Consider the following 27,491-nt stretch of genomic DNA (forward strand, 5'->3'; position numbering starts at 1 on the left):
GCAAATCAAAGTGAAAGTAAGTCGCAGACGCTTAACACACAATCATCATCATTAAAAGTAAAGAAATTGAGTGATCTTACCAGGGCTGTTGCTGCTCTCTCTTATTGCGGCCTTTGATTTTGAAATTTTAGCTGATGATCAATAAAATGCAGCTCATATCTGTTGCTTTCGGTGACGTGCACTCCATTAAATCTGCATATAGTGCGAGAATTGAAGATCGGATTAAAATCCGTTTCGCAAAAACACATTTATGTGACCAGGTGTAAATGGAATCGTTTTGATAAATCAGAAATCCGATCTGAGAAAACGCATGAAGTGGCCAGTAAATCAATCTAAATCATCTATTAAAATAAAAATAAATTGTAGTATTTACAACAGTGCAAGTATTCTAAAGCGACTCTAGGGGTCGCTGTTTGACAAAAACACAATTTCTCCACAGTGTGCCTTTAAAATCAATATCACGTTTGCAATTGTGCTCATACTGTATTTGTGAAAACAGCTCTCATGCTCTTGTGATTTTGCTTAATATGTTTTAATATAAAAACTAAGATCTCATACGACTACTTTTTTGCAATCATATCTCGAAATTTGTGGTCATTTATACTGATTTTGGTGTCATTTTTTTTACACATTCCCTCGTTAATTTCTGAGCCGACACAACAGTAACAAAATAAATCAAATTAGAAACAAGTTTTTGATTTAATTTGAAACAGGGAGTTTGGCGTCTTGACCGGTCTCGAGTACTTCAACACAACTGAAAAATATATTAAGCTGATAGTAATCATAACTTTTATTTAATCATAATAAACTCATCAACTCTTCCAAGTTACTCATAAAAACTTTTCATAAGATATCAAAGTAAATGCCCACAAGGAACAAAAGCACCTGGTTCATTCCTGGCATTTGAGAGCAGTCTGCTGTGATCTATATACGACTCTAATTGGTGTCAGTGAGGTTGACTGCAAAAATTTGCTTTGAGCTGAAAGTCTGCTGAATTCATTTGGATGGCGTTCAACAGATATTGAAGCACACATTCTGCCTAAACCTAAAAAGAGGGGAAATCCATTTGGGCTCTATAGCTTTATCCATTAGGCATTTCACCAGCAGGGGACATCTAATTTCTATGATGAACTTGTATAGATTTTCCATGACAGCATTTTCTAACATATCAATTAAGTTGCGATTATGCTAAGTGCGCTCACAGCGAGACACAAATCTTACTGAGTCGTTCTATCACCTCAGGTGCTGATGCAGCCTAATACCTGCTTCCTGGACAAACCCTCACATCCTTCACGCAGTGAGGCTTGAGGCGACAGTCTGCGGACAGAGTAGATGAGCAGATAAGAGGGTTTTTTCTGCTCATGACTGCGAGGCTGCCTATTCAAGGTAATGCAACTTGCACTCAAACTTCTCACTGGCAGCGGGATGAGGTGAAGAGTGTTTTGCTTTGACCAAATTAGATTTTATAGATGGGATGTTAAAATAGAGAACTGTGGCAGGTAGCTTCCCTCTGATCTAAAAATGTATAGGTATTCCATTCAATTCCTGGTGGATATTTTACTTGTTCTAGAAAAAATGGCACAAAAATGGTTATAAATGGTAAATCCATAGAACAGCATGTTAAGCATGTACATGTAGACGTGGTCAAGACGATCTGCTGAATTTCAAATTGAGCATCAGAATGGGTAAGAATGAGTGACTTTGAAAATGGCATGGTTGGTGGTGCCAGATGGACTGGTCTGAGTATTTCAGAAACTGTTTAATCTACTGGGAACAATCTCTAGGTTTTACAGAGTTAAATGGTCCAAAAAAGAGAAAATATCCAGTGAGTGGCGGTTCTGTGGGTGAAAATACCTTGTTGATGCCAGAGGTCAGAGGAGAAAGGCCAGACTGGATCGAGCTGATAAAAAGGCAACAGAAACTCAAATAACCATTTGTTACAACCAAGGTATGCAGAAGAGCATCTCTGAAAACACCTTGAAATCGAACCTTGAAGCAGATGAGCTATAGCAGCAGAAGATCACACCGTGTGACACTCCTGTCAGCTAAGAACTGAGGCTATAGTTCGCCAATAGTAGATTGGAAAAACGTTGCCTGGTCAGTTGAGTCTCGTTTTCTACTGCAATATTCAGATGGTAGGGTCAGAATTTGACGTAAACAACATGAAAGCATGGATCCATCCTGCCTTGTATCAGCGGTTCAAGCTTCTGGTGTTGTGATGGTGTGGGGGATATCTTCTAAGCACACTTTGTACCAATAGAGCATTGTTTAAACACCACACCCTACCTGAGGATTGTTGCTGAACATGTCAATCCCTATATGACCACAGAGTACCATTTTCTGATAGCCACCTCCAGCAGGACAAAGGGTCATGTCAAAAAGCTCAAATCATCTAAAAAATGTTTCTTGAACATGACAATGAGTTCACTATACTCAAATGGCCTCCACAGTCACCAGATCTCAATCCAATAGAGCACATTTGGAATTGGTGGAACAGGAGATTTACATCATGGACGCGCAGCCGACAAATCTGCAGTAACTGTGTGATGCTATCATGTCAATATGGACCAAAATCTCTGAGGAATGTTTCCAGCACCTTGTTGAATCTGTGCCACAAAGAATTAAGGTAGTTGGTCCAACCCGGTCCTAGCAAGGTGGCCGGTGAGTGTATTTGCCAATAATAATTGAGCACCAAATCAGCATATTATAAAGACTTTTAAAAGGACTGGAGTAATGGCTGCTGAAAATTCAGCTTTTGCTATCAGAGCAATAAATGACATCAAAAATATTCTAATAGAAAAGAGCTATAATATTTTACAATGTTACTGTTTTACTGTATTATTCAACATACAAGCCTTGGTGAGCATAACAGACTTCCTTTCAAAAACAATATAAAAAATATAAATTATTCCAAACTTTTGACTGGTAGCATAGATTTTATCCATCACTCTGTGTTCCCTCTGTTTGTTTTTTGCTCCAGCTGTGAGAGGTATGCAGTGTCTTTTATTCAAAGAAACATTTGTCTTAGTTACCGTAACCTCAAATAAACTTCCCTGTTGTCTAGTTCTAGCTGTAGGGCAGTGATCTCGTCTCGAGTCCTGGAGCTACATTATAGTTTAGTGTATGTGTGTCTCACTTTAAATGCCCTCTTGAGTCCCATTAACAAACTCAGTAAACCTTGGAAACAATCGCTTCTTTTCTGCCCGTCTACCCTCACTGTAGTCACGCTCGATGTGACATTCCATAAGACTGGCCTCAGCACACAGTGTGCCCACACTGCGGAACGCAATCACAGCGAGGATAAACAAAAGCTCCAGGAGATAGAACAATTCACCACGTCTAGCCTAAACCGGGTCACAGTTTTTGCATAAACACAGAGTTAGTACTGCTTGATCACATTTTTTTCAAGATCATTTTCATGACAATTAAGGACATTTCCTTGCCAAATTCTCATTACTGCAATGCAAAATAAAATAAACATAATATAAATATTATTCCAACTGTTAAACAAGGGAGACTTTTTTATCCAACCACAAACAAGCTAGAGACTGCATAAATCTCTGCATTTCATGTAGTGACAAATATTTTAACAAAAACTGTTTATCATATTTAACAAACAAATATATTTGTTTGTTAAATATAATATATATATATATATATATATATATATATATTTTTTTTTTTTTTTTTTATTATTATTTTTATATATATCCACAAAACCAGTCACATGGGTAATTTTTTTTTAAATTGAGATTTATTCATCATCTGAAAGCTGAATAAATAAGCTTCCCATTGATGTATAGTTTGTTAGGATATGGCAATATTTGGTCGAGATGCAACTATTTGAAAATCTGGAATCTGAGGGTGCAAAAAAAATCGAAACATTGAGAAAATCACCTTTAAAGTTCTACATTTATGTTTGCGATTGTGCTGCATTCACTCACACAAATAAATGTTTTATATCTTTACAGTAGGAAATGTACAAAATATCTTCATGGAACATGATCTTTACTTAATATCCTAATGATTTTTGGCATAAAAGATAAATCTATAATTTTGACCCATACAATGTATTGTTGGTTATTGCCATAAATATACCCGTGCTACTTGTGACTGGTTTTGTGATCCAGGGTCACATATATGAACAATCACACCAAAACATTAAAAAGTTGTCTTACAATTATTCAAAAGTTACAAGTTGTCTTACAATTATTCAAATTATCACAGAAGTTCAAAGTTTGAAAATAAACACTGATGTCTACGGTAGCGGTAGCTACACCTTTTGAAAGTCGCTTCAAATCAAGATAGTATCAATTAGGGGTGTGCGATATCATCTGCGATAATATCGTAATTGTTGTTTTAACTATGTGCGATTTGACATTATCGAGCATAGCCTATCCCTCACACACACCAAGAGAGTGCATGCATACTCTACGTAAATGTAGTCTTGTAGATTAGACTAGTGCGGGTGCACATTTAGAGTGCACGCTTTTACTGTGTGATTTAGTTTTAGTAATAAATATCACAAGAGTGCAGTTTTTCTCCAAATATCAGCATGATAACACATGTGGTATTGATTTTATACAATTTTAATAAACAAGAAGTTAATATTAAGTAACTTACATTTTAGACACCATATTGCCTGTTTTTGCTCTATTTCGCCAACGAAAATAGTTCAAAACAAAGCCACACATGGCGGTGTTTACTTACTGAGTGAATCTGCTTTTTGAACAAATCAGTTGACTAGGATAAATTTAGATTTTTAAATGCTTCTTTCCTTGAATGAATCAGCCGTTTGAATGAATCGGTTGAATCTCAATGATTCGCTCATTAACAGTGACTTGAAATTGACACAAAAGATGATGTATGCATATAATTCGGTTTAAAAAAATGGCTTTATAAGGGTAAAAATGCCCATATAAGGTAAAAATCAATAGAAACATATTGGAAAAAAATTATTTCTGTCACTGCTGTGAACTGACCACCACACAGAGTCCTAAACTGGAGATGGCTATCCACGACAGTCCTAAACCTGCCAAAGTACCAACACAATAAACACACTCAGCAAAATATCGTCTAATAACCGTTACTGAGAAAATATCGAGATATAATTTTTTGTCAATATCACACACCCCAGTATCAATTACATTGTTTCACCAGAAGTTGGCGACAAGTGACTGTTAAAAAATGTATATCATTGAATCATTCATTCAATACATTTGTTCAAAAAAGCTGATTCATCCAATGAAACAACTGAATCATTCATTCAAATCGATTTAAATAAAATAATTAAATATTTTTCAATAGACTGCAGCAAATACACACATTATATATATATACAGAACCGCAATCAAGGCATTTGTTGATCGGAAAGATGAATGAAGAACATACGTCACTTACTCCGTTGCTCCGATTGGTTGTAGGTCTATCCAATTGAGTGCAGAGGCATTTTCTTTCCTGGTTCGGTTGACTAGAATATCAGGCTACTATACAGTAACTGCATGTCAAACCTAAGCTCATGAAAAAAAAAACACCTTTGAATGCAAATTACGTCAAATCGAAGCTTATGAGGGTATAATAAGCTGTGAGTGGTTTAGGGCACAATGTAAGCATAAATGTTAGTGAGTTCCCTGTAACTCAAGATTACATGAATGAACACAGCTGAGCTGCTGAGGACCTGTCTTCTTAATAGCCTTAATGTAAGACGGGATGTAAAAGCATGCTTTGAGCTGACTAAAACACAAAACAAGCTAAGAGGAACGGTGTTAAGCAAGTGAAGAAATTACTAAACAGGGTGCAGGTTGAAGATAACCACACCTGGCTAGACCGAAAAAAAGGGGACTGAATTTCACTGCTTTCACAACATTATCGGCTCTAAGGACAGATTTATTCTGGGAAAGCTTAAAGAGGATTTCCCTAAAGGATATGATCACCTTTAAAGAGCACCACAGCATCAGGCCCCTGGCCCCGGAATACCATCAGAACTCAGCGGCCTTGAACAATCTCCAACCATGCAGAGCACAAAACAGTTTCTCTCTCTTTCACACACACATACACACAAGCTTTCCATCTCTCTTTCTGCTGTCTCACACCAGGGGAATTAAACCAGACTTCGCTTTAAAACGGTGGAATTTGATAAGTCTGTGCTTCACAATAACACACTTGGGTGGCTGGCACACACTCACACACTGATACCAATTTCTTCTATGGCTTTGAGCCAAACAAACCATCATGACGGTAATAAAACCGTCATGCCTGTCTAGTGGCAATAACCCAGCTTCACCATTCAAACCATTCCAAAACTTCCTTAAATTAGTACTGGCACCAAAATATATATTTGAGTTAATAAACCACTCAAACAGGAAGTGGCACTAATATGAGACACATGTATCAGAGAGGCAGTGAGCAAAAGCAGCCTCTTATCGCTCAGTGTCTTTTCTATTTTGGGTTGTTGATTGACTCCAGATGTGACTAGGGGACGCGGGGGGTTGGAGGACAGGGGATTTTGTTTCAATTTCTAGTCTGTGAAAGCACACACTTTCAAAGCCGCAGAAGAAATTTGATGCAGGCTGCTGGGTTTGCTTTGAGTTTATTTGTTAATTCCCTCAACCATCCATTCACACATCATTTCCGTTGTCATACAAACACTACTGTTCAAATGTTTGGGGTCAGTACGATTTTTTTAAAGAAATTAATACTTTTATTCAGAAAGGATGCATTAAATTGATTCAAGTGACAGTAAATACATTAATCATGCTTAACTTTCTATTCATCAAAGAATCCTGAAAAAAAGTATGACAGTTTCCACAAAAATATGAAGCAGCACAACTGTTTTCAACATCGATAACAATCAGAGATGTTTCTTGAGTAGCAAATTATTAGAATGATTTCTGAAGGATCATGTGACACTGAAGACTGTGGAAAATTCAGTTTTGATTACAGGAATAAATTACTTTTACAATATATTCACATAGAAAACAGCTTTTTTGAATTACTGTAATTTTGTGAAATATTTATATTTTTAAGCCTAAATTCAATCTGTTCAACAAATAAAGCGATCGTGTCGCTTCAGAAAATATTGGACTAAACCGCTCAATTCAAATGGATCTCTTTATAAACTTTTTGTTCATTCATTAACTTTTTTCATTAAAGTGTCAGTTGCGGAGGCTGTCAATGGAGGGACAGAAAGCTCTCAGATTTCATCAAAAAGATGTGTTCTGAAGATGAACGAAAGTCTTACGGGTTTGGAATGACATAAGGCTGAGTAATTAATGAACTAACCCATTAAAAGGAGTGGAAAGGCCTGAAAACGGACGCCGAGGTTGCTTTATTCCTTCTCGATATGTGAGTAACATTGGTTTTGCTGTGTTTCAGAGAAATAAGATATGCTATCTTTTGCTTGAATATACTTGTGTGTCATCGCTTGTTTGTTCATTTGCATTATTATTATTATTATTATTATAAGCCTGGAACGTCTAAACCTCCTCCACCGCCCGTTTCAAGCATTGGCTCCCAAAGTGTGTCTGAAAAGTGAGATAACATGCTCCTAATATGTTTTTTTTATTTTTTACTTTTGATCCCCTTTTAGTGATCGTTAAACACCTTAATCTTGTCACATTTGTAATATAATAGTTAATTGGACTAAAACTGTGTTCTATGGGGTTGCTAAAGCACTGCACAGTCAAGTCAAGTGATCTTCATTTATATAGGGCTTCTAACAATGTAGATCAGGGCTATTCAATTAGTTTCATTCGAGGGCCGCATTATCAAATCGAAAAGTTGAGGTGGGCCGGTGGGTTGGTTTGGGGGTTTATCTTATTTATTGAAACATAACAGTTTAAATAAATAAGTTAAAGTAACCCTAAACAAGTGTGGTATTTACTTGGAAATGTGGTACCCAACAGTAGCCTATGCAAATATATAAAACCATAATAAATAAAAAACTTGATAATTTACAGCTGTGTACAACTATTTTCCTTGGAACAAATAAATTATTTATACAAACTTATAGCTGTTGGTGAGAAATAATAATTATTTTATTTATAATTGTTATGCTTACATGAAAATATTCTGACAGTGAGACTTGTTAACCACAGGCTACTCACTCCCACTGTATAAAAAATGCCTAAACACAAGTTAAAAACTATACGCACCTTTACAAAGAAACTGACATAATTTCATAACAAGCATTAATTATATATTCCTCTACCCACCTAATAAAACTAATGCAATATAAATCACTGTATTTATTTATTACTACATAGTATTCAATATAAATATTGCACATTTCTGGCCAACCATGGTAAATTACTACAGTACATTCATGGTAAATGTTTGTAAGGGTGATTAGGGTATTTAAAGTCTTCTAATTTCGTTCATGCCACAATGTTTCTCCTGCTTTCCTCATCAGTCTTGTTGGGAATGTTGAGGCTGTTTCATCCGATTTAATACTAGTTAAATCATCGAGTGATTTGTGGTTTGTAACAGAGAGGTTTCTGTCGAACTGAAACGCTTCCCACTGGTTTTCGCAACGCTGTTTAATATAGTAACTCCGTGCTGGGCCGTGTTGAAACAACTAGTGAAACAACAGAAAACATCGCTATTTGTTGTTATACTGTACTGAACGAGAAACCGCTTCAGATGATTCAGTGACGGAGCGGTCCGAATGAATCCGAATAGTTTTAGACCGTTATGCAAGCGCGTTTAGAATCGAACCAAAAGAATGATTCATTCACGAATGATTGGTAGCCTATCGCTGGTTCAGTCGACATAAATTCGGGACACATATAATAACTGCTGAAATATTCGCACATAAAACGTTTCTCAGGTCAATCGGAGCGAGCATCAAACTGAATTAGCCGCACTGCCAGGAAAAGAGGAGGAGGGAGGTTGGTGCCGTCGGGCCGCATGGAGATGATTGGCGGTAGGGTTGGACGATGTCCCCTAAATTGGCAGTTGACGATGTTTACAGTAAAACATCGCGATGGACGATGATATCGTCGGGGGGGGGGGGGTGGGTTGGGGGGGGGTTTGTGTGCTGACGATCACGAAGAGACAGGGAGAGTGCACATTGTAGCTACTTACATCTACTGTGTTTACGCCACGGGAATACTCGGCTTGGCATTTTGAAATATTTCTATGTTTATTTGGCCGTTCAGGCGCGCAACCGTAGACAAAGACTACTTGACCATGTTGCGCTCGGAGCGCGCGCGCACCATCCTGTCAGTAGAATTCAGTTCTCTTTCGCGACTTATCGTGCTTTTGATTTTTCTTTTCAATAGCACATCCTGCTCTTTTCTTTCTTATTCATGTTTTGTTATGAACTTTACATAATCGTCAACTGAAATCTGCGCGGATTATCAACACGATACATTTAGGCCTATAGGACATAAAGGGTCTCTGCGGCAAAAGTGAAAGTACCAGCGGCCAACGGGTGAAATGTTTCTCTTTGCACAGCAAAGCACCCGTTTCAATAAAAGGATATATTAAAGTTTATAAAGCCTACTTTTACATTTTCATTGCTGTTTTAAAATGAATTTCGCCATCACCTTAAACAAGCTGTTCTGCTTGAATCCCAGTGCAGGAGCTGTAACTGTTAGGTTACCACAGTTTTACGCTTACGTTTGGTTGATTGCTGTGGTGACTCGTGACACTCGCGAACAGCACTGAACACACACGTCTTCATTTTTTTTATCGTTTGTTGGTAAAGGGTGAGAGACCTTGCGAGCCACACGAGCCATAGGTTCCCAACCACTGGTGTACACACGAAAACGAACTGCCGTGAGACTGGGCTGGTCTGACAGGGTGGGGGGCGTGGCATCACGATGGTGGCTCTCCATCGTGATGTCGGTCAGCCATCACGATGGACGATGATATCGTCCATCGGCACAACCCTAATTGGCGGGCCGCATTTGGCCCGCGGGCCGCCAATTGAATAGCCCTGATGTAGATTGTTCCAAAGCAGCTTTACATTGATAATAGGAAATTAAAGTAACAGAGATTGTTTTGGCTTTATAGCAGCTCTAGAATAAAGTTATTGTCCAGCTGAAGTTAGTTTTGATTGATTCACTTCCCTCGCAACGATCATTAGTTACTAACTTAGGGGCCGCTAACACGACACCGTTTTAACAGAAAACTCTTAAGTTCTTTCTGCACAAACTTCAAAAACGCGAACTTGTGAGAACGCTGATGGCGTGCACATTCGTATTACGAGTTCAGTCTATAGGTATGCGTGTTTGAATATATGTGCGCATGCGTGTAGTGCGCAAGTGTGTAGTCCTTCCCTACAAACCATCCCTAAACTACTTGTCTGGCCTTAAAATTTATAATAGGCTACCGAATTTTTATCGCTTCCGCATAGCCACACGAACCGGAATTATCCCGACAACACTTTATCTGTAGAGAGGTAAAGGGAGGGGAGGGAGGCCTTCACAAGGGAGAGACTAGTAGACACTTCAGGACTGCGCTGTCGTCGCGTCCAGGCGCAGGTCCTTCATCAGATCTGGATACGGCCTGGATCCGGCGGACTGCGGTAAACCTCGGGATAAACAGAGAGACTAATATTAGCGTAGACGCCATTCTTCTTATGATGTAACGAGTACATCAGGATTTATGGGGAGTGTTCCCGGCTGACCTAATCTATGCAGCCTAACATTGAATTATAGTAGTCTAATTATAATAATTCGTTACATTTATATAGCGCTTTTGTAGGTACTCAAAGCGCTTTACATGGGAGGGGGGAATCTCCTCAACTACCACCAACGTGCAGCATCCACCTGCATGATGCAATGGCAGCCATATTGCGCCAGAATGCCCACCACACACCAGCTTACTGGTGGAGAGGAGACAGTGATGAAACCAATCAGTATATGGGGATGATTAGGAGGCCATGATGGACAGAGGCCAAGGGGCAAATATGGCCAGGATGCCGGGGTTACACCCCTACTCTTTTCCGAAGGACATCCTGGGATTTTTAGCGACCACAGAGAGTCAGGACCTCGGTTTAATGTCTCATCCGAAGGACGGTGCTCTTTTGACAGTATAGTGTCCCCGTCACTATACTGGGGCATTAGGTCCCACACAGACCACAGGGTGAGCGCCCCCTGCTGGCCTCACTAACACCTCTTCCAGCAGCAACCTGGTTTTCCCAGGAGGTCTCCCATCCAGGTACTAACCAGGCTCAACCCTGCTTAACTTCAGTGAGCAACCAGTCTTGGGCTACAGGGTGATATGGCTGCTGGCACAAGGCACATAGTCTATAATGTGTTATGTGTATGCTAGGTCAAAGAGATGTGTTTTTAGTCTAGCTTTGAACTGACAGAGTGTGTCTGCTACCCGGACAATGTTAGGAAGACTGTTCCAAAGTTTTGGTGCTACATAGGAAAAGGATCTACCGCCAGCATTCGATTTTGATATTCTAGGTATTTTCAACTGGCCGGAATTTTGAGATCGCAATAGACATGAAGGACTATAATGCGTTAAAGGGACACTTCACCCATTTGCATCAAGCCTTGTATCGTTAGAAACCCAGTCATATTTTTGAATGGTCGTGCATTATTCCCTCATTTTCCCCTGAGACGGGAGAAATAAGGATTTCAGTGTTGCAGTTCCTGCTTACAATGACGCAAAAATAGTAATTTTGCGTCATTCTAAGCGGGAAGTCCCATATCTTTGTAGAGGGGTTGAGACTCCAAACACTCGTTCCTCATCTTTGCCAGGGGGTGGGACCCACTCACGTTACAAACCTATTACAGATCAGTGGGTGGGACTTCACTTTCTGAAACTAAAAGCAATATCCTCCATCTTGTTTGGAAGCTAAGCTAATGGGCGCTGTGGAACCAGATGTGAAGTTACAACAATAGCGGAGAGTACTCAATATGATATAGAAGAAGAGGATTTCGGAAGTCTGATGCTCGAATCAGGTATTTGTGGCTACCTTTACGAGCCGCATTATAGCGAAGAGCAGCCGAGGCAGAAGACTTGCCTGTCGCGGACGAGGAGCCCAGACTAGCTCGAGCTGGAGTGGACTGGTGGTGCCTGTGCTCTCACTGTGTGCCTACGGACACAGAGATAGAGCCCGTCTGCTGCAAAGCATTTCAACAATGCCAATTTCTCCTGGACGAAATCTCTGAATCAGACGAGGACACGGACGTATGTGTTGTGAACCATCCTAGTTTCACACCGCATATGTTCTGACTGAACATCCCGGTACCATGCAATAATTCACCATTTCGAAAGAAATACAAACGAGGAGTAATTAACTAATGAGTTCGCCAACAAACTAGACATTTTGTGTGAAATGAATTTCAAGCTCTGGTGGTAGCTAGCCTTGTAGATGGAAGAGTGATTTCTCTTATAGGTTGATACCTCATATGCGCTGTTCTGGATTAGTGGGAGTGGCTTGCGGAGCAGTGTAATGTGGTGCATTGTGGGAGTTGTTGTCTTTCATACAAATGCGTCCTGAAGTTACTTTCTGTCTTTCCTCGGTCAAGAAGGCACCAAATTCGAAATTTATTTTACATTTCGTCTACATATATGACCCACTTTCAATAAAGATCAATGTTCCCATGGGTGAAATGCTCCTTTAAGAGCTCGCTCAAGTACTGCGGAGCTAAACCATTTAGTGCTTTGTAAGTAATCAGCAATATTTTTTAATTTATGTTTAATAGGGAGCCAATGCAGTGTTGACAGAACTGGGCTAATATGGTCATACTTCCTGGTTCTGGTAAGAGCTCGAGCTGCTGCGTTTTGGACCAGCTGTAATTTGTTTATTAAGCATGCAGGGCAACCACCCATAAGAGCATTACAATAATCTAGCCTTGGTTAATCTACAGTGGTTGCTAGGCTGTTATGTGTTGTTGTTAAGGTGTTGCTAGGTGGTTTCTAGGGATTTTCTGGTCCCAAATTCAATGTAAATAATAAAGATTATGTGTTTAGAAAGCTGTCTTTGTGCATGTCAGAGGTTTAAAGTTGTGATTTTGTGAGTTGCAGACAGAAAGCTTAAAATCTGAAATGTCATTTAGCATTCTGATCTCCACAAGACAGAAATACTAATGAAGACGTGGACAGATAATCACAATTCTGCTCTCATTGGCACATGTCAATAGGTCAGCATTATTGACAGTATAACAGCATCACCAGGGCCTGGCTTCAATCCCACTCGACTGAAGATAACTGACGTTTGCATGTATATACGGCTGCCTCGGATTGAGTCTGACAGCGGAGCGTTCCGTTCCATGACTGATTGGGCTCAGGAGATCAAGAATACACTAGCAACTCCACCACGGAAAATATTTGGAAAATCTACTTCCTCCCTTTCTTATATTCCTTTGTTCAAAAATGTATGACACAAGGTGTTGCTAGATGGAGCAATGAGAGCCCTTCAAATCTCTTTTTCTTACAGGTTGTGCTTTAAATCACACAAAGAACACGTCTGAAAAAGTGCACACCAGCCATTATATCCTTTTAAAAAAGGCAATCTTACAGGCCGAAGTTGATGAAACACTAAGCTGAAGACAACATGAAAAAAGAATGTGAATGACTAAATAAAGTGGAAAGTTTCATTGACTTGCAGCTACATTCCATGTGGTTTCTCATTAACCAAAGCTGGCCCTGGATTAGTGGGATGTCTGATTAAGCGGTGTGGAAAGTCAATCGCTGAAACAGAGAATGGACAGGAGCAGCGAGCCACACAACGTAAACAAAGATAATGGCTTCATTTCAAAACCTAGTCTAGTCTGTCTACCGCCTACGTACCGCTGTCTTCAACATCGGAATCCTTACTGAAATGCAACCTCATAAATGACTGACTTTAAATGCTCAAGGCAGCAACTCACAAATAGAATACACAGGATACTTAACCCACAAATGATTTAAAGGAAGTATTTTGCTAAAATAATACTCTATAATGAGCCAAGAACAAAACATTAGTGAAAATAGTCTATTTTTAACACCATCTGGCACAAAATGAAACAAGTAAAAAAGACATTTGACCAACAGAAGATCTAGGGACCAGATTTACCAAACAGGGCAAATAAGCGTGAGAGCGCAGTTCTGCACGTGATCTACTGACGACGCGCAAATTAAAAAACACAGACGCAGCTGGATCATTTACATAATGACAAACGCAATCTACCTAGAGCAGTGCAAATTAGCATCTTGTTTAAGGGGAGACACGGCAGGCAAAAACATAGATTTTTCATGCAGTGGTCAGTTTTGAGATTTTGGCCGAGTTTACTCCTTCAATATGTTTTCTTTCAAGCTGCTATAAAGAAAACGCTGAAAATATACATTACGATGTTTATTTTATTACATTTTGTTTACTTGCGGCAGTAAGTTTCTCCCGAATTTACCAGGAAGTTAGTATTCCAATGCGACATGCCGAGCTCCGTCTGTTCACTGAAGTCTGTCATGTCCGGGATCGTTGTAAAGCTCTGAGTCTCCTGCACAACGCTATGTAAACCAAATATGGGCATTTCCTTTCTATCAGTAACCAATCGTGAATGTCCAAAGGGGGATTTAAAGCTAACGACGAAATCTCATTTAGAACTATTACATCTTTAACTGCCGTTTTCTCAAAAAAAAATTTCTGCGTTTTTTTGTCATTCTCCAGTAGAAACATCTCAGCCTATGTATCACCTGTGTACACCAAACTTTCCAGTTATACACTTAGCAGTATTCTGAAGATCTGTTCAGAGGGATTTGTTAATAAATCATTCCTGGCCTGATTTATGTGACATTTTAATAAAAAAAAAAAAATGGCGAAAATCGATATTTTAAGGCTATGGACAGTATATTTTAATTTCCTAGTTAATGAAACCATATATCCTGAAACCCCTTTGAACATATTTTTTAATCTTGTGTGTAATCAAAATGAAAAAATAATTTTGCTTCTGGCTTTATCATATTTTCAGATATATCTACTGAAAAAATTTGCAAAATTGCACATATTTAATGACATAATACCTAATTTGCATAATTAAACATAAAAATTTCAAAAACTTGTAAAACATTTTTATATGAACTTGTGTAAGTAATGAACTGAGGAAGTTTCATGGTGATATCTATTATTTTTAAATTTTACCCTATTCACCTGTAGTGTCTCGCCTTAAGACATGATCTTTTTAGGTGGTAAATAATGGCACAAACATCAGTAAATTGACTAGCGCAAACCTTAGTAAATCACCTTTCATGATTAATTTAAATACTCTCCTCCCATACATTTTGCATTTTGCATCTGAAAGGGAAACTCCTACCAATGCATATGCAATAAGGTCAGCCGCAAAAATAACTGCGTCCACGCCTTTTCAGCGCAAATTTTTCACTGCGTGTCTTTAGTAAATCCTGACAGTAGTTTTTTAACACGAAAAGAGAGTTTGCGCTAGTGCTAACTTTTAGTAATTCTGGCCCTAAATCTCTTGGCTCAATACAAAATACAACCTTCAAAACTTAATATACTGTATTATTATTTGTGATAATTTATTTTTATTAAAAAGAGGAGCATGACATACATGACACTAAAGTATGACATACTGTGTCCAGTTGCCCATATTTGTTTTTGCCAGGTCCAAAATAATTTCACATGCATTTGTGTAACTGTACATTTAAACCTTCATTTGATCTCCATTCAACCTCATTGCTGTCTAGGTGAAAGATAATAAAGATATCTCATTTGAGATTTTTTCTGTCCTGTGGGCTTCCTCTCAGTCTAAATCTTTCGAGTTTCTTCCTTGCAAAGAGTGTCGTTGCAGCAAACTATGCATGACGACTGCTAAAAAAAAAAAAAGATTAGATGTTTAAGATGAAGGAGAGGAAAATTAAATCAAATCCACTGAGGCAGCTAGCCTCAAAAGTGTTTTGTTCTCAATAAAACTAAAGTGTCTGACTGTGTGAGACCACACAAATGAGTTTATTCCAGCCATAAATCCATAAATTATGCATTTAAGAGGAAATGTATATTTTAAAGGTCCTTTTTTATTCTATTCAGCCCATTACTCACTGTCTAAAATGAAACAGACTTTGCTTTTCCCCGTATATGGAGATCAGAGTGAGAGAGCAGGGGTTGCAGTATTCGAATGAACCTTTAGAGCTTCACTCGAGACAAAGACGTTAAGGAGCAGTTCTTCTGGAAAAACAACAACAAGGGTCGCAAAAACAAACCATTAGTCATTTTATCACACTTCCTTTATCTTCTGTAACTTCAAACATTTTTAAAGGAACCAAACATTAATGCTCCCTGTTGGGATCACTTACAAACACAAATGCATAAACACAGTTAGCCTCCATGTTGTCTACTGCCTATGTTGACACTGACAGCAGTCTTCCAAGACAACATCCTAACTGATATCTAATCTTGATTCCAATGGAGTTTGATAACGTAATATTCTAGTTAGCTCTAAATAGCTTAAAATCTGAAAAAAAAAAAATAGCCCAACTGAGCTATATATCAGACTTTATACTGGCACTGGAAGAAAGTATATTTATAATCGACTCTGTTATCTTTTTTTACTTTTTTTCATTCTGATGAATTTTGGGATTGTTTGCAATGATGCAAGGGCTGGGCAATATTGTCTCCCCTCCAGCAACCTCTCACATGACACTGCAGAAATTAGCAAATGACTGACACTGATCCAACAATCCAATCAATTCCCAATGGACATAATCAGCTCCAACTCTAAATTCTTGCTCAAGAAGCCATATACATCACAACAGGGAAAGAATATGATCTCAACGTCCTTTTCATGACAATTTTAAGGGTCACATTAAGTGTTGTTCTGCAAACTTCTGCAGGTGAAATTCTTTAAATTTGAATAGGTAATTTCATTAAGAATCCACGCAACTGTGAATTTTGCATGAGGACGAAAGATTTCTGGACGCAGATTTCACAACAGGTTCAATTGGGTTCAATATATTCACTGCACTGACCAACAAGAATCTGCTTGGTTTGAAAGTGACTTCTGTGAGAGCTGTGCTTCATACATGGCTACACTACTGACAGTAGACGATGGACATTTTTGCCTGCAAAATTCTACTGAAATGTCACTAATGTGAATGCACCATTAGAATTGTCAAAACAAGTAATCCTTAGAGGCAGCATAATATGTAAAATGAGAGGTGGAGCTACCTGACATCATGACCAATTAAAAAAACCGAATGGCTTGATTTAGTATTTGTGTGTAACCCAATGTAGTTACAAACTGTGTGCATTCCTGATGTATTATTCATGACATGTAGTTAAAAATTTAAAGGTTTAAAAGAGCAGCTGGTAACTGTGTGATAACCAGACACATCATTAAGGTCCCTTTATAGAGAGCTATTAAGTCTTTTGGATAATTCTCACGTCTTTTTGGTTATGTTATAAGGCATTATATATAAATGAGGCTGCATATTGCTGGAAGTGTTTCAGCATTTAGAAAATCAATAAGGCCCTAGGGCTTGACCTTGAACCTTTGGTGTTAAACTACAGTATAATGGTTTAAATTCTCAAAAATGCACATCATATTACTGGAATAGTATGTGATATCCGCCGGATGTCACTTGCGAGATGTGACGAGTGACCACACAAGTCAAACACGCTAATAGTGGTCAGAAAAACTTTTCGGCCGTGGCGATATATCGGCCGATATTTGGCATTTTTGAAATATCGGCATCGGCCGATTCGTTTTTCTGATTGGCCGATGTGTTGGAAGTGGGACTTTTATTTTGACGGCGCTCCGTACTTTTATTTTGACGGGCGGCGCTGAGAAAAACAGCGCCAGAAGAGAACGGCAACAGCAGCTCCTCAGATCAAACAGCGTTCACTCACATTCTTCATCTTCATTAATTTACAATCTCTGTCAGTCATATCTAATACTTTGTTAGACAGAACTGGTAAACAAAGAAAGTAAATGGTATGCGAAGTAAGTAAAGTAAAGCGTTTGCTTTTATATTATTTGTAACAGAAAAGGCAACAATCTGGCTAAAATACTTTCTCATTTGCCGTCAACATTCAGCAAATGCACATCTAACGTTATGTCATTTAAACAAATCTCTGAATATCTAATAAACATTTAATTTCACAAACCTTGCAGATTGAATTGAATCCAGCTGTGATATCATGTGAAGTGTGCATTACTGTCTGCGAGTGAAGGCCGGTCCGTGCGAAGTGAGTGAATGCGAACAGAAGATCAGCTTCACAGGAGACACGATCGAAAAACTTTAAATCTTTCATTTTAAAACCAGTTGCCAACTGTGTCATATTCATATCTGTGATATATCCAGTTGCCAACTGTGTCATATTCATATCGTTTTCACTGTGCTGCATGTAAAATTAGCGTTACCTTGTCTTTGTTTGAAAAAATATGATTAACGTTACCAGCACGAAATTACCAGATTACTGAGTGCCCTGTTACAGTGTTTACTTTATTTTTATTCACATATTCATATATTTCTAAACAATTACTTTGTGAAAAATACTGTAATAGGATTGCAGATTCAGGAAGTTGCCATCTAAAGTATAAAAGCATATTTATTTTAAAGATTTGTTTTATAATTTATTTATAATTTATTAAATATTGATTAAAATAAATATATATACAAATATAGGCTTTATATCGGCAATCGGCCACCCTGCTCTCTAAGATATGGGCATCGCCTCGGCCATCAAAAAAACAATATCGGTCGACCACTACACGCTAACCATACCGTCTCTTCTGGATCTCACTTGTGTGTCTGCTCTGAGTTCTGAAACACACACTTCCACAGAAACATGGGGCATGTGCCATGAAGCTAGCTATGAACAAACTCTGATTTATAGGATTGTTTTCAATTTAACAAAACCAAACAAACCCAGTCAGGTTTTGTTAGTATCAACTTTGTCAACTCAGGCTTTGTCAACTCAACACTGCAAAAACATACTGTGAATAGAAACATTTGACATTCTCCAGAGCACAAACAAAGATATGCACTGGATCGCTTGCCAAATCTGTTTCGCCTGTTATGCTATTATTACAGAGAAAACTGATCCTAGACCTGTAGTTATGGGCAGCTTTTCCCTCTAAAAGCAATCAGAAGCAGCAACATGCAGGGGAAGGCTAAGCAAATCCTTTTATTCTCCCAAAACCTGCACACATACCGCCAGCACCCGCACTTTCCCATCAAATATTGTCCCGCACTGCACTCGATTGCATTGGGTCCCGCAGGAGAGTAGGTTTCAACCATAAAGGTATTTATAGTATGCATATCATTACTTACCAGCCGCCTTCTCTCCTCTTCCATGGTGTTTAGCAGCTGGGAAAACTCTTTGAAGGACTGAGCTGGAGGAGAAAAACAGAGTTATTAATACATTTGCATTCGCTGGTTAAAGTTCAGACTTATATAATAATACTAACTTGATTCATATGAGTCAATAGATGCTGTTAGCATTGATTTATTGTCACAGCTACTTATATAAATGAATTAGCATTTAATACGAATGCAGAATGAACAATGGCAATTTTACTCTGAATTTAAATCAATATGGAACAGTTAAAAAAAGACCTTCCTTCACTTCTGGTCACCTAAACGGTATGAAAGAGAAGTGTTCATTAATTTATCCACAACTAACAGAGCACTTATAGGCTTTTAGACGCTGCTGATATGTTTCAGGTACTAAAGCATAAAGCGAAATTAAAATGAAAATTTTACATTTCATTTCACCTGACATCAGCTATGAATGCCATGTGACTAATCAATCTGGAGCTGCAGGACAATGACAATTTCACGCTTTAAGTGTCTCCAAGAAAAAAAGATCAGGCACTGGTAAAATATCTACTATAATATACTGAAATATTAACCATTTGAATGTTGTTCAAATGAATTCAATCAGAATATAAGGCTATAAATGAATGGCTGTCAATCGAGAATTTGATGTCTGACATCTACCAGCAGCGTCTAACAAGCAAACCTTGACCCAAGGGGAGCCGCTACATTGAAGGTAGTTCAATCCTAGGTAGAAGTGACATGTAACCTGGAAATTACTTTAATTCCCACAATCCCCACTAAGTCCTTGAGCAAAGCAAGCACTTAACCCAGAGGTTACAGCAGAGATACTGGGCCTACAATTAGTGTATTATGATACTTGGAATAAAAAAAAAAAAAATCTGTTAAATGACACATCTAACCTTGATCCTAATTTGCACATACATAACATTTACCATTGCACTCAAGTGAAATGAAAAAGTTAAACCAATGGATGTTTGCAATTTTGGTTAGGATGAAAAAAAGATATGAGTGACGCAAGTAAGGTATAAACAACCAACCGGTTGTTATCGCAGAATAAACCCAGACAGGGTGATCAGGACCTTGACGCGAAGCCCGTGTAATAACCATCTATAATGCCCTCAAGTCTGCAAGTTAAAGGATTATTTCACACAAAAATAAAAATTCTAGAATAGAGTGCATTATGTTTATGTGCTAATCTAACTAATCAATAATAATCGATAATGAAAAAAATTAGGGCTGCCCCCTAATGGTCGACTAATTGTTAGTCGACTAGAAGAGGCGTAGTCAAAACTTGTCAAAAATGTTATTAGTCGCAGAAAAAAAAACTTGTGGTGAAGTCACGCAGTCATGAGGGACAGACTGTTAACGGCGGGTCCTTGTGGTAACTACAGTATGTAGGGCAAGAAATCCAAATATTTGCCTATGTAAGTAGTAGCAACTTTACATGGCTGCTCGCTCTAACCTAGATACATTTGTGCTGCTATCCAAGTTTTTATGTGGAGTGTGGAAGCTGAAGTAGCATCTAACACGTTTATTGCATGACATGGGAGGCGCCAGCGCGATCACTTGCATTTAACTTAAATACTCCATCATTTTTGGTCTTATATCAAGAGTAGCCTAATACATCATTCAAAACTGACAAATTTTATTTGTGTGAACTCAAAATAACAATGTTGTGCTTTTGTAAAATAAAGAAAACAAACAGGATGCGCTTTCTGCCGTCTCTGTCTCTGTGAACTTTTATTTTTTCCTGACAACAGCGAAAACAACTTAAAATAGTACTTCGTCATTTTTGGTCATACAGATAACTGTACCTTTCTTTGTGTAAACTCGCAATAGAAACTAAACATTGTGCCTTTGTAAAATGGCAAGCTCGGTTTCTTTGAACTTGACTTCTTTGAAAAAAAAAAACAAAACTCAGTTTATACTTGCCTCACAGATATGAGAAATCTATCTATAGAAAGCTTGAAATGTCAAGTGATTGTCAACCAATTAAAGTGGAAAACAAATATTCTCTGATAAGATTATGTAATACGTATGAAATGTGCATATAGGCATCCACTACTGGAGATGATGAGTCAGCATCGTCCACTTAAATCTCTGCAGCTGAAAACATTATTAATAAATTATTAAAATGTTCAGACAGTCTCCTTTCTGTTTTTTCACGACACATTCATAATCATTACTTTTGCCGGTGCACTGCAGCAAGCTTAATGCACACGCTTGAACGTTGATTAGGCTATGTGTTATAAAGAGGCAATTAAAGGCTCATTATTATGATTTCTATGGCTTATTAATATACACGCGTGATTAGTCGACTAATCGCTTAAATTAACAACTACTAGTAGACTAGAAAAGTTTTAGTTGAGGGCAACCCTAAAAAAGTCTAGTATTTATAATCTATTTAGCGATTAATCAAGCCTACTCACTATGCACAGAAAACATCTGCCAGTCACATCACTTTACAGCAGGGAACAACACATTTTCTATGGACAAAACGCATCTTTTCTGCTGTGGGGAAAAGTACACACTAAACATCTTCAAACAAAAGCTTATAGCCTGGGTTCTCCCAAGGTTTTTTTTTTTCTCCATTAGGTCACCTAATGGAGTTTTTCGGTTCCTTGCCACTGTTGCCTTTGGCTTGCTCAGTTGGGGATGCTTAAATTGATTAATCGATTCACCAGTGCTATTGATCTGCATTACCAAACGTGGATGTTTTACACCAGAAACAAACACTGATGTACTATTTTATTTAATACTGTGAAGCTGCTTTGATACAATCTGTATTGTGAAAAGCGCTATATAAATAAAGTTGACTTGACTTGACTTGATAGTTGAGTGAAGCTTGCCCTGTCATGTGTTTTGACAGATGCATGTGCATCCGGTTTGTAGACTGCATAAAATATCTCAGCTGAATTTGACTAAGTCTGCAAGGTTTGTGAAATTAAATGTTTATTAGATATTCCTAGATTAGTTTAAATTATATAAATACACATTTGCTGAATGCTGACAGTAAATGAGAAAGTATTATAGTGTTTGCCTATTACTAATTATATTATTACGAGTAGTAAACAGTAAGCACTATAATAATTTTTCGTATACAACTTAGCCTACTTTATTTGTTTAAAAGTTCTATCTAATAACGTATTAGACAGATTTGTTAAACAGAGACCATAAACTAATGAAGATGGAGAATGGGAGCCCTGTGTGCTCAGGCGCTGGCGTTCTCAGAGCTGTCAAAATAAAAGTCCTGCTTCCAACACATCAGCTAAAGAGAACAACGACCACTAGTGAATAGCTTATATTTTGTGGTTGTATCCTAAATGTTACAAGGTCAAGTGAGTATTTCCATTTTGAATAAAAGCTCATATTGACAGCAATGTTTTGACTTCAGTGAGTGTGACACGTATGCGCATCAAACAGACAAAGCACAATAGAAAATGACTAGTTTAAATTTTAACCCCCTTTTTTTGCAAATAATTGCACATAGCCAACATAGATACATTTAATATGTATTCAATATACTCATACAATAACAAATTTGTAAATAATATATTTTTTTTATATTATCTTATAATTATAATATATCTTAAATGATATGTATATATCTTAAATATATCTTAGATTATTCAAATAATCGTTAGTTGTAGCCCTACTTTTATGGTGCTTTCTGTTCATGTAGCGTGCTAAACAGCCAAAACACAACATATAAATGTATTTTTTAGTGAACTGTCTTTGAGCTAAAATTCCAAGACCACTGCAAAGTAATGCTTCACAAAGACATCCGCATCCTTCAAAATAATACCTCATCCAAAGTTGGCACTACCCTCTGTCTCTTGCTGTGGCACAACGGCAGCTTGTGAATTCTCGGAACAGCTTTTGCGTGCCACTGATTGCTCCATTGTTTCATTTAAACAAGATGTGGATGAGAGACAGCTGCTGTCTCCCCTGGATGGATTTTACCTCCGTTTGTGCTTGGACACTTGGTCAACTTCAGCCTGCCAACTCTATAAACACAATTATCAAACCATCGGCACAGATAGCCTGTCCACTCTATTTGTTTCCATTCACGCTTCCTGGCTTTTAGCAGCCACAGCTGAACGAAAGACTACCATCTCCCAAAAGACTCCAAAAACACCCATTAATGCCAGCCACGCACACAACACACTCAATATTAGGGCTGGGCAATATCATTTTTCTAGCTACTGTATGTCTAGCTTTTGTTGACTTTGTCTATATATTCAATATTTATGTATTGTTTAAAATAGGGTTGTGCAATATGACGATATATATCGTATGGACGATATAAAAAGTCTATTGTTTCATATTATGCTCTATCGTTTATATCGCGGAGTCGCAAAAAACATTGTTTACGACAAAACTTTTTTCATCATTTGGATGACTGCAATCTTACACGCCAACCACGGGGATGCACGCAGAAACGTGAATAACATGGCGAGTAAAGGGGAGACAGAGCCGGGTGGCTCCGAGCAGGAGAAGGACCAGCCGGGGCATATATGTATATAAATATGCACTGATCTATCGGCCAAAAATCACATGATAATATCCTGTCAATCAAAAGGGGTCGGAAAAACGTATTCAGACTGCAACTCATGCTGTGAAAAAATTTGTTGACCTCGGTTCATGCGACGGTCGTCCAAAGTTCACGGAAAGGAAACCGAGACGGCAGAAAACGGGGTTCCTAAACGAGGGGCTACCTCTCTAGCATGGACATGGTTTGGTTAACTTTCTATATGTTTGGTTGACTATTTATTTTGATAATGAACATGCTGCAATATCAAGTTAGCAATGCTAGAACGTGTGTGTGTGTGAGGCGTCGGCGCGATCACAGGAATTTTTGTCCTTCCGAGAAAACCTGTTACTCCGTAATTTATGGTCATACGGATAGAAGCAAAAATTATTTAAAACTGTAAAGCTTTCGTAAAATACAGAAAACAAGCACGATGCCGTTTTCTGCCGTCTCGGTTTCCTTTCCGTGAACTTTGGACGACCGTCGCATGAACCGAGGTCAACAAATTTTTTCACAGCATGAGTTGCAGTCTGAACACGTTTTTCCGACCCCTTTTGATTGACAGGATATAATCATGTGATTTTTGGCCGATAGATCAGTGCATATTTATATACATATATGAACTTATGATTAGATGATATATGGATGATTTAATGATTCATAAATAAGTTTAAAAAAATATATAAACATAACATTTTCCAAATAAATCTGTTGTATAATTAGCTGTAAATAAAACCAAATGTGCATGTTAGACATTTTAGCAACGAAAGTGACTGTGCATTTATTTATCAGAAGTAGAGAGAGTAAGAAACTGAATGTGAATTTAAGATAAGAAGAAGAGAACAGGAAATGTGTGGGAGAGAGAGAGACAGATTTGATGTGGAAGATAAGGGTAGAGGCTGTGGATAAATGTCTCTATTGAACTATATGAGGTACTTAAGGCAGAATATAGCAGCTAAAAGGGGTTAGAGCATATGTATCATTCACAGGTTAATGGGAAGAATGACAGAAGTGATGAGTCATTCTGTGAAATGGGCTTTTGGCTCAGGACAAAAGAGATCTGACATACATACATTTGAGAAGGACTGATGAGAGAGGCAGACATGGAATCGCCCTCTCATTTAGAAACCCCAAATGCATTATCCATAAATTAAGACCAGTCACACACGACACTGCTTCAAAAAAAAAAAAAAAAAAAAAGTTTTGAAAGCCTTTGATATTGTTCTTTATTGCAATATTTCCCATGGAACAGGAAGTTTAGGCAGGACAAATCGAAACGGGCAGGGCATTTAACAATCCAGAGAGCATTTGATTGGACACAAATCTGTGTAGTACAAGATGAGTCATCAAAATGTTTGATGTCAATCTAATCTGACTGCAAATTTTTAATGTGCGTGTCTATATATATATATATATATATATATATATATATATATATATATATATATATATATATATATATATACAGTGTGTGCAGAATTATTAGGCACGTTGATTTTCTGATCATATTTTATTTCCAGGAACATTTTGCCAATTCCAAACCATATTAAACTTAATAACTACTATTAATTTTCTATTTAATCATGTATAAGTGATATATAATTGTTCATGAAGGCTGGAAATGAAAAATGTCTTATTTTCAGGTGTGCAGAATTATTAGGCAAGTTTTCTATTATAGATAAAATAAGCCAAAAAAGAGATTTAACAAAGACTGAAAAGTCAAAAAATATTAAATCCCCATGAGAAGAATGCAAAACTAATGCAATACTAGAGATATTGCAGTTAAAGCATGACCATTGGACAGTGAAATGCTCATTGGGTCAGCAGGGTCAGACAAAAACAGGTGGAGAAGAAAAAACACATGTTAACTGCAAAAGAATGAAAAATTAAGGTGAAGAATTAAGTGTGAAACCATCGGGTACCCTTTAGTCTCCAGCACCACCATTTTCCAGAACTGCAACCTACCTGGAGTCTCCAGAAGAGCAAGGTGTCAGGCTCTCAGAGACTTGGGTTAGGCAAAGAATCCTAAAAAATAACCCCCTCTTAATAAGAGTCACAAGCAAATCTTCCAGAATATGTTTTAATACGTTTTGTGAGTTTATTTTTAGTCCATCTCCTACCCTGAAGTCCGTTTTGCAGAGATGGACTAAAAATTAACTCCCAAAATGTATTAAAATGTATTCTGGAAGATGAATTCTTCAAACAGTGGTAGAAGAGGATGTGGTGCTGGTCCTTCAAGAGTCACTCTCAATCGGTCTGTCTATAAAGCCTATAAAAAACAGTCTTCATGTATTTAACAACACTTCAGCTTGTGACTCTTATTATTCACCTTAATTCTTCATTCTTTTGCAGTTAACATGTGTTTTTTCTTCTCTACCTGTTTTTGTCTGACCCTGCTGACCCAATGAGCATTTCACTGTCCAATGGTCATGCCTTAACTGTAATCTCTAGTATTGCATTAGTTTTGCATTCTTCTCATGGGGATTTAATAATTTTTGACTTTTCAGTCTGTTAAATCTCATTTTTGGCTTATTTTATCTGTAAAAGAAAACTTGCCTAATAATTCTGCACACCTGAAAATAAGACATTTTTCATTTCCAGCCTTCATGAACAATTATATATCACTTATACATGATTAAATAGAAAATTAATAGTAGTTATTAAGTTTAATATGGTTTGGAATTGGCAAAATGTTCCTGGAAATAAAATATGATCAGAAAATCAACGTGCCTAATAATTCTGCACACACTGTATATATATATATATATATATATATATATATATATATATATATATATATATATATATATATACACACACACTCACACAAACACCATAATTTATGACATGGTTAGTTCAGGTTGTAAAATATCATTGAGATGTGTATATATTATATTTAAATATCTTAATATTTGATATTTGTGAACTTGTAAAAAAAAAATATATATATATATATATATTTTTTTTTTTTGAAAAATATATTTAAAAACATTGTTGAAAAAATAATGACTCAAGGTGTAAGGGAAAAATATTAATTTCTACTTGATGGTTGCACTATTAAATGCTTAGATCAACACATTCTCCTTCTGGGTTGGTCTACAAATTGACATCACGACTTAACAGCTCTGTTATGTGAGACAATGGGAAAGAGAGAGACTCAAAGATAGAAAAGAGGAAAGTAAAAAAAGAAAAAGTATGGCCGGCAACAGTCATTGGCTCATCGCGGTTGAAGTGAAACAGTCTTGTACTTATAGGACAATTAATATTTCTATAGCTACATCAATCTTTCAGTGAGATTGATTTCAGGATAACTGGTGTGGATTGTGAATGTCACAGCAGGAAGTCATGGAATGAAATCGATAGGAGGTCAGGTGACCCTGTCTGTACTCCCAGACAGACTGCTGATGCGACGCAGACTGGTTGGAGCTTCAAAGTAGATTGCAGCTCAGCTACATCAAGATTCTGGTCCCACAGCACACGAGGGGTCCGGTCAAGTCACTCCGAAAGCTCACTTTCATCGATGACCAGATTGATTCCACAAGACAATTACATTTTTCTTCAGTAAGAGTAATCTTACCCTTTTAGGGATGGGACACTATGGGATCACAACAGAAATACCAGACACTTTGAAAACTTTCCATGAAGAGTGATAGATGAGAACTTTCTAGTGGTCAACTGATATGGGGTCTTCAATGATCGATGCCATAGCGGATGGCTGCCA

General features: G+C 37.6%; 1 protein-coding gene across 6 annotated transcripts in view; it reads right to left on the bottom strand.

The window, feature by feature from the left end:
• The window catches only part of arhgap42b (Rho GTPase activating protein 42b), a 160,909-nt gene that overhangs the window by 94,291 nt on the left and 39,127 nt on the right, over nt 1-27,491 (bottom strand). For all 6 annotated transcript variants that reach the window (XM_081371775.1, XM_081371774.1, XM_081371773.1 and 3 more), the window contains exon 3: nt 19,231-19,292. In XM_081371775.1, the coding sequence (XP_081227901.1) occupies nt 19,231-19,292 (62 nt within the window). The remainder of the gene's footprint in view (nt 1-19,230; nt 19,293-27,491) is intronic.

Source organism: Scardinius erythrophthalmus, assembly GCF_964197995.2.
Source record: "Scardinius erythrophthalmus genome assembly, chromosome: 8".
NCBI lineage: Eukaryota > Metazoa > Chordata > Actinopteri > Cypriniformes > Leuciscidae > Scardinius > Scardinius erythrophthalmus.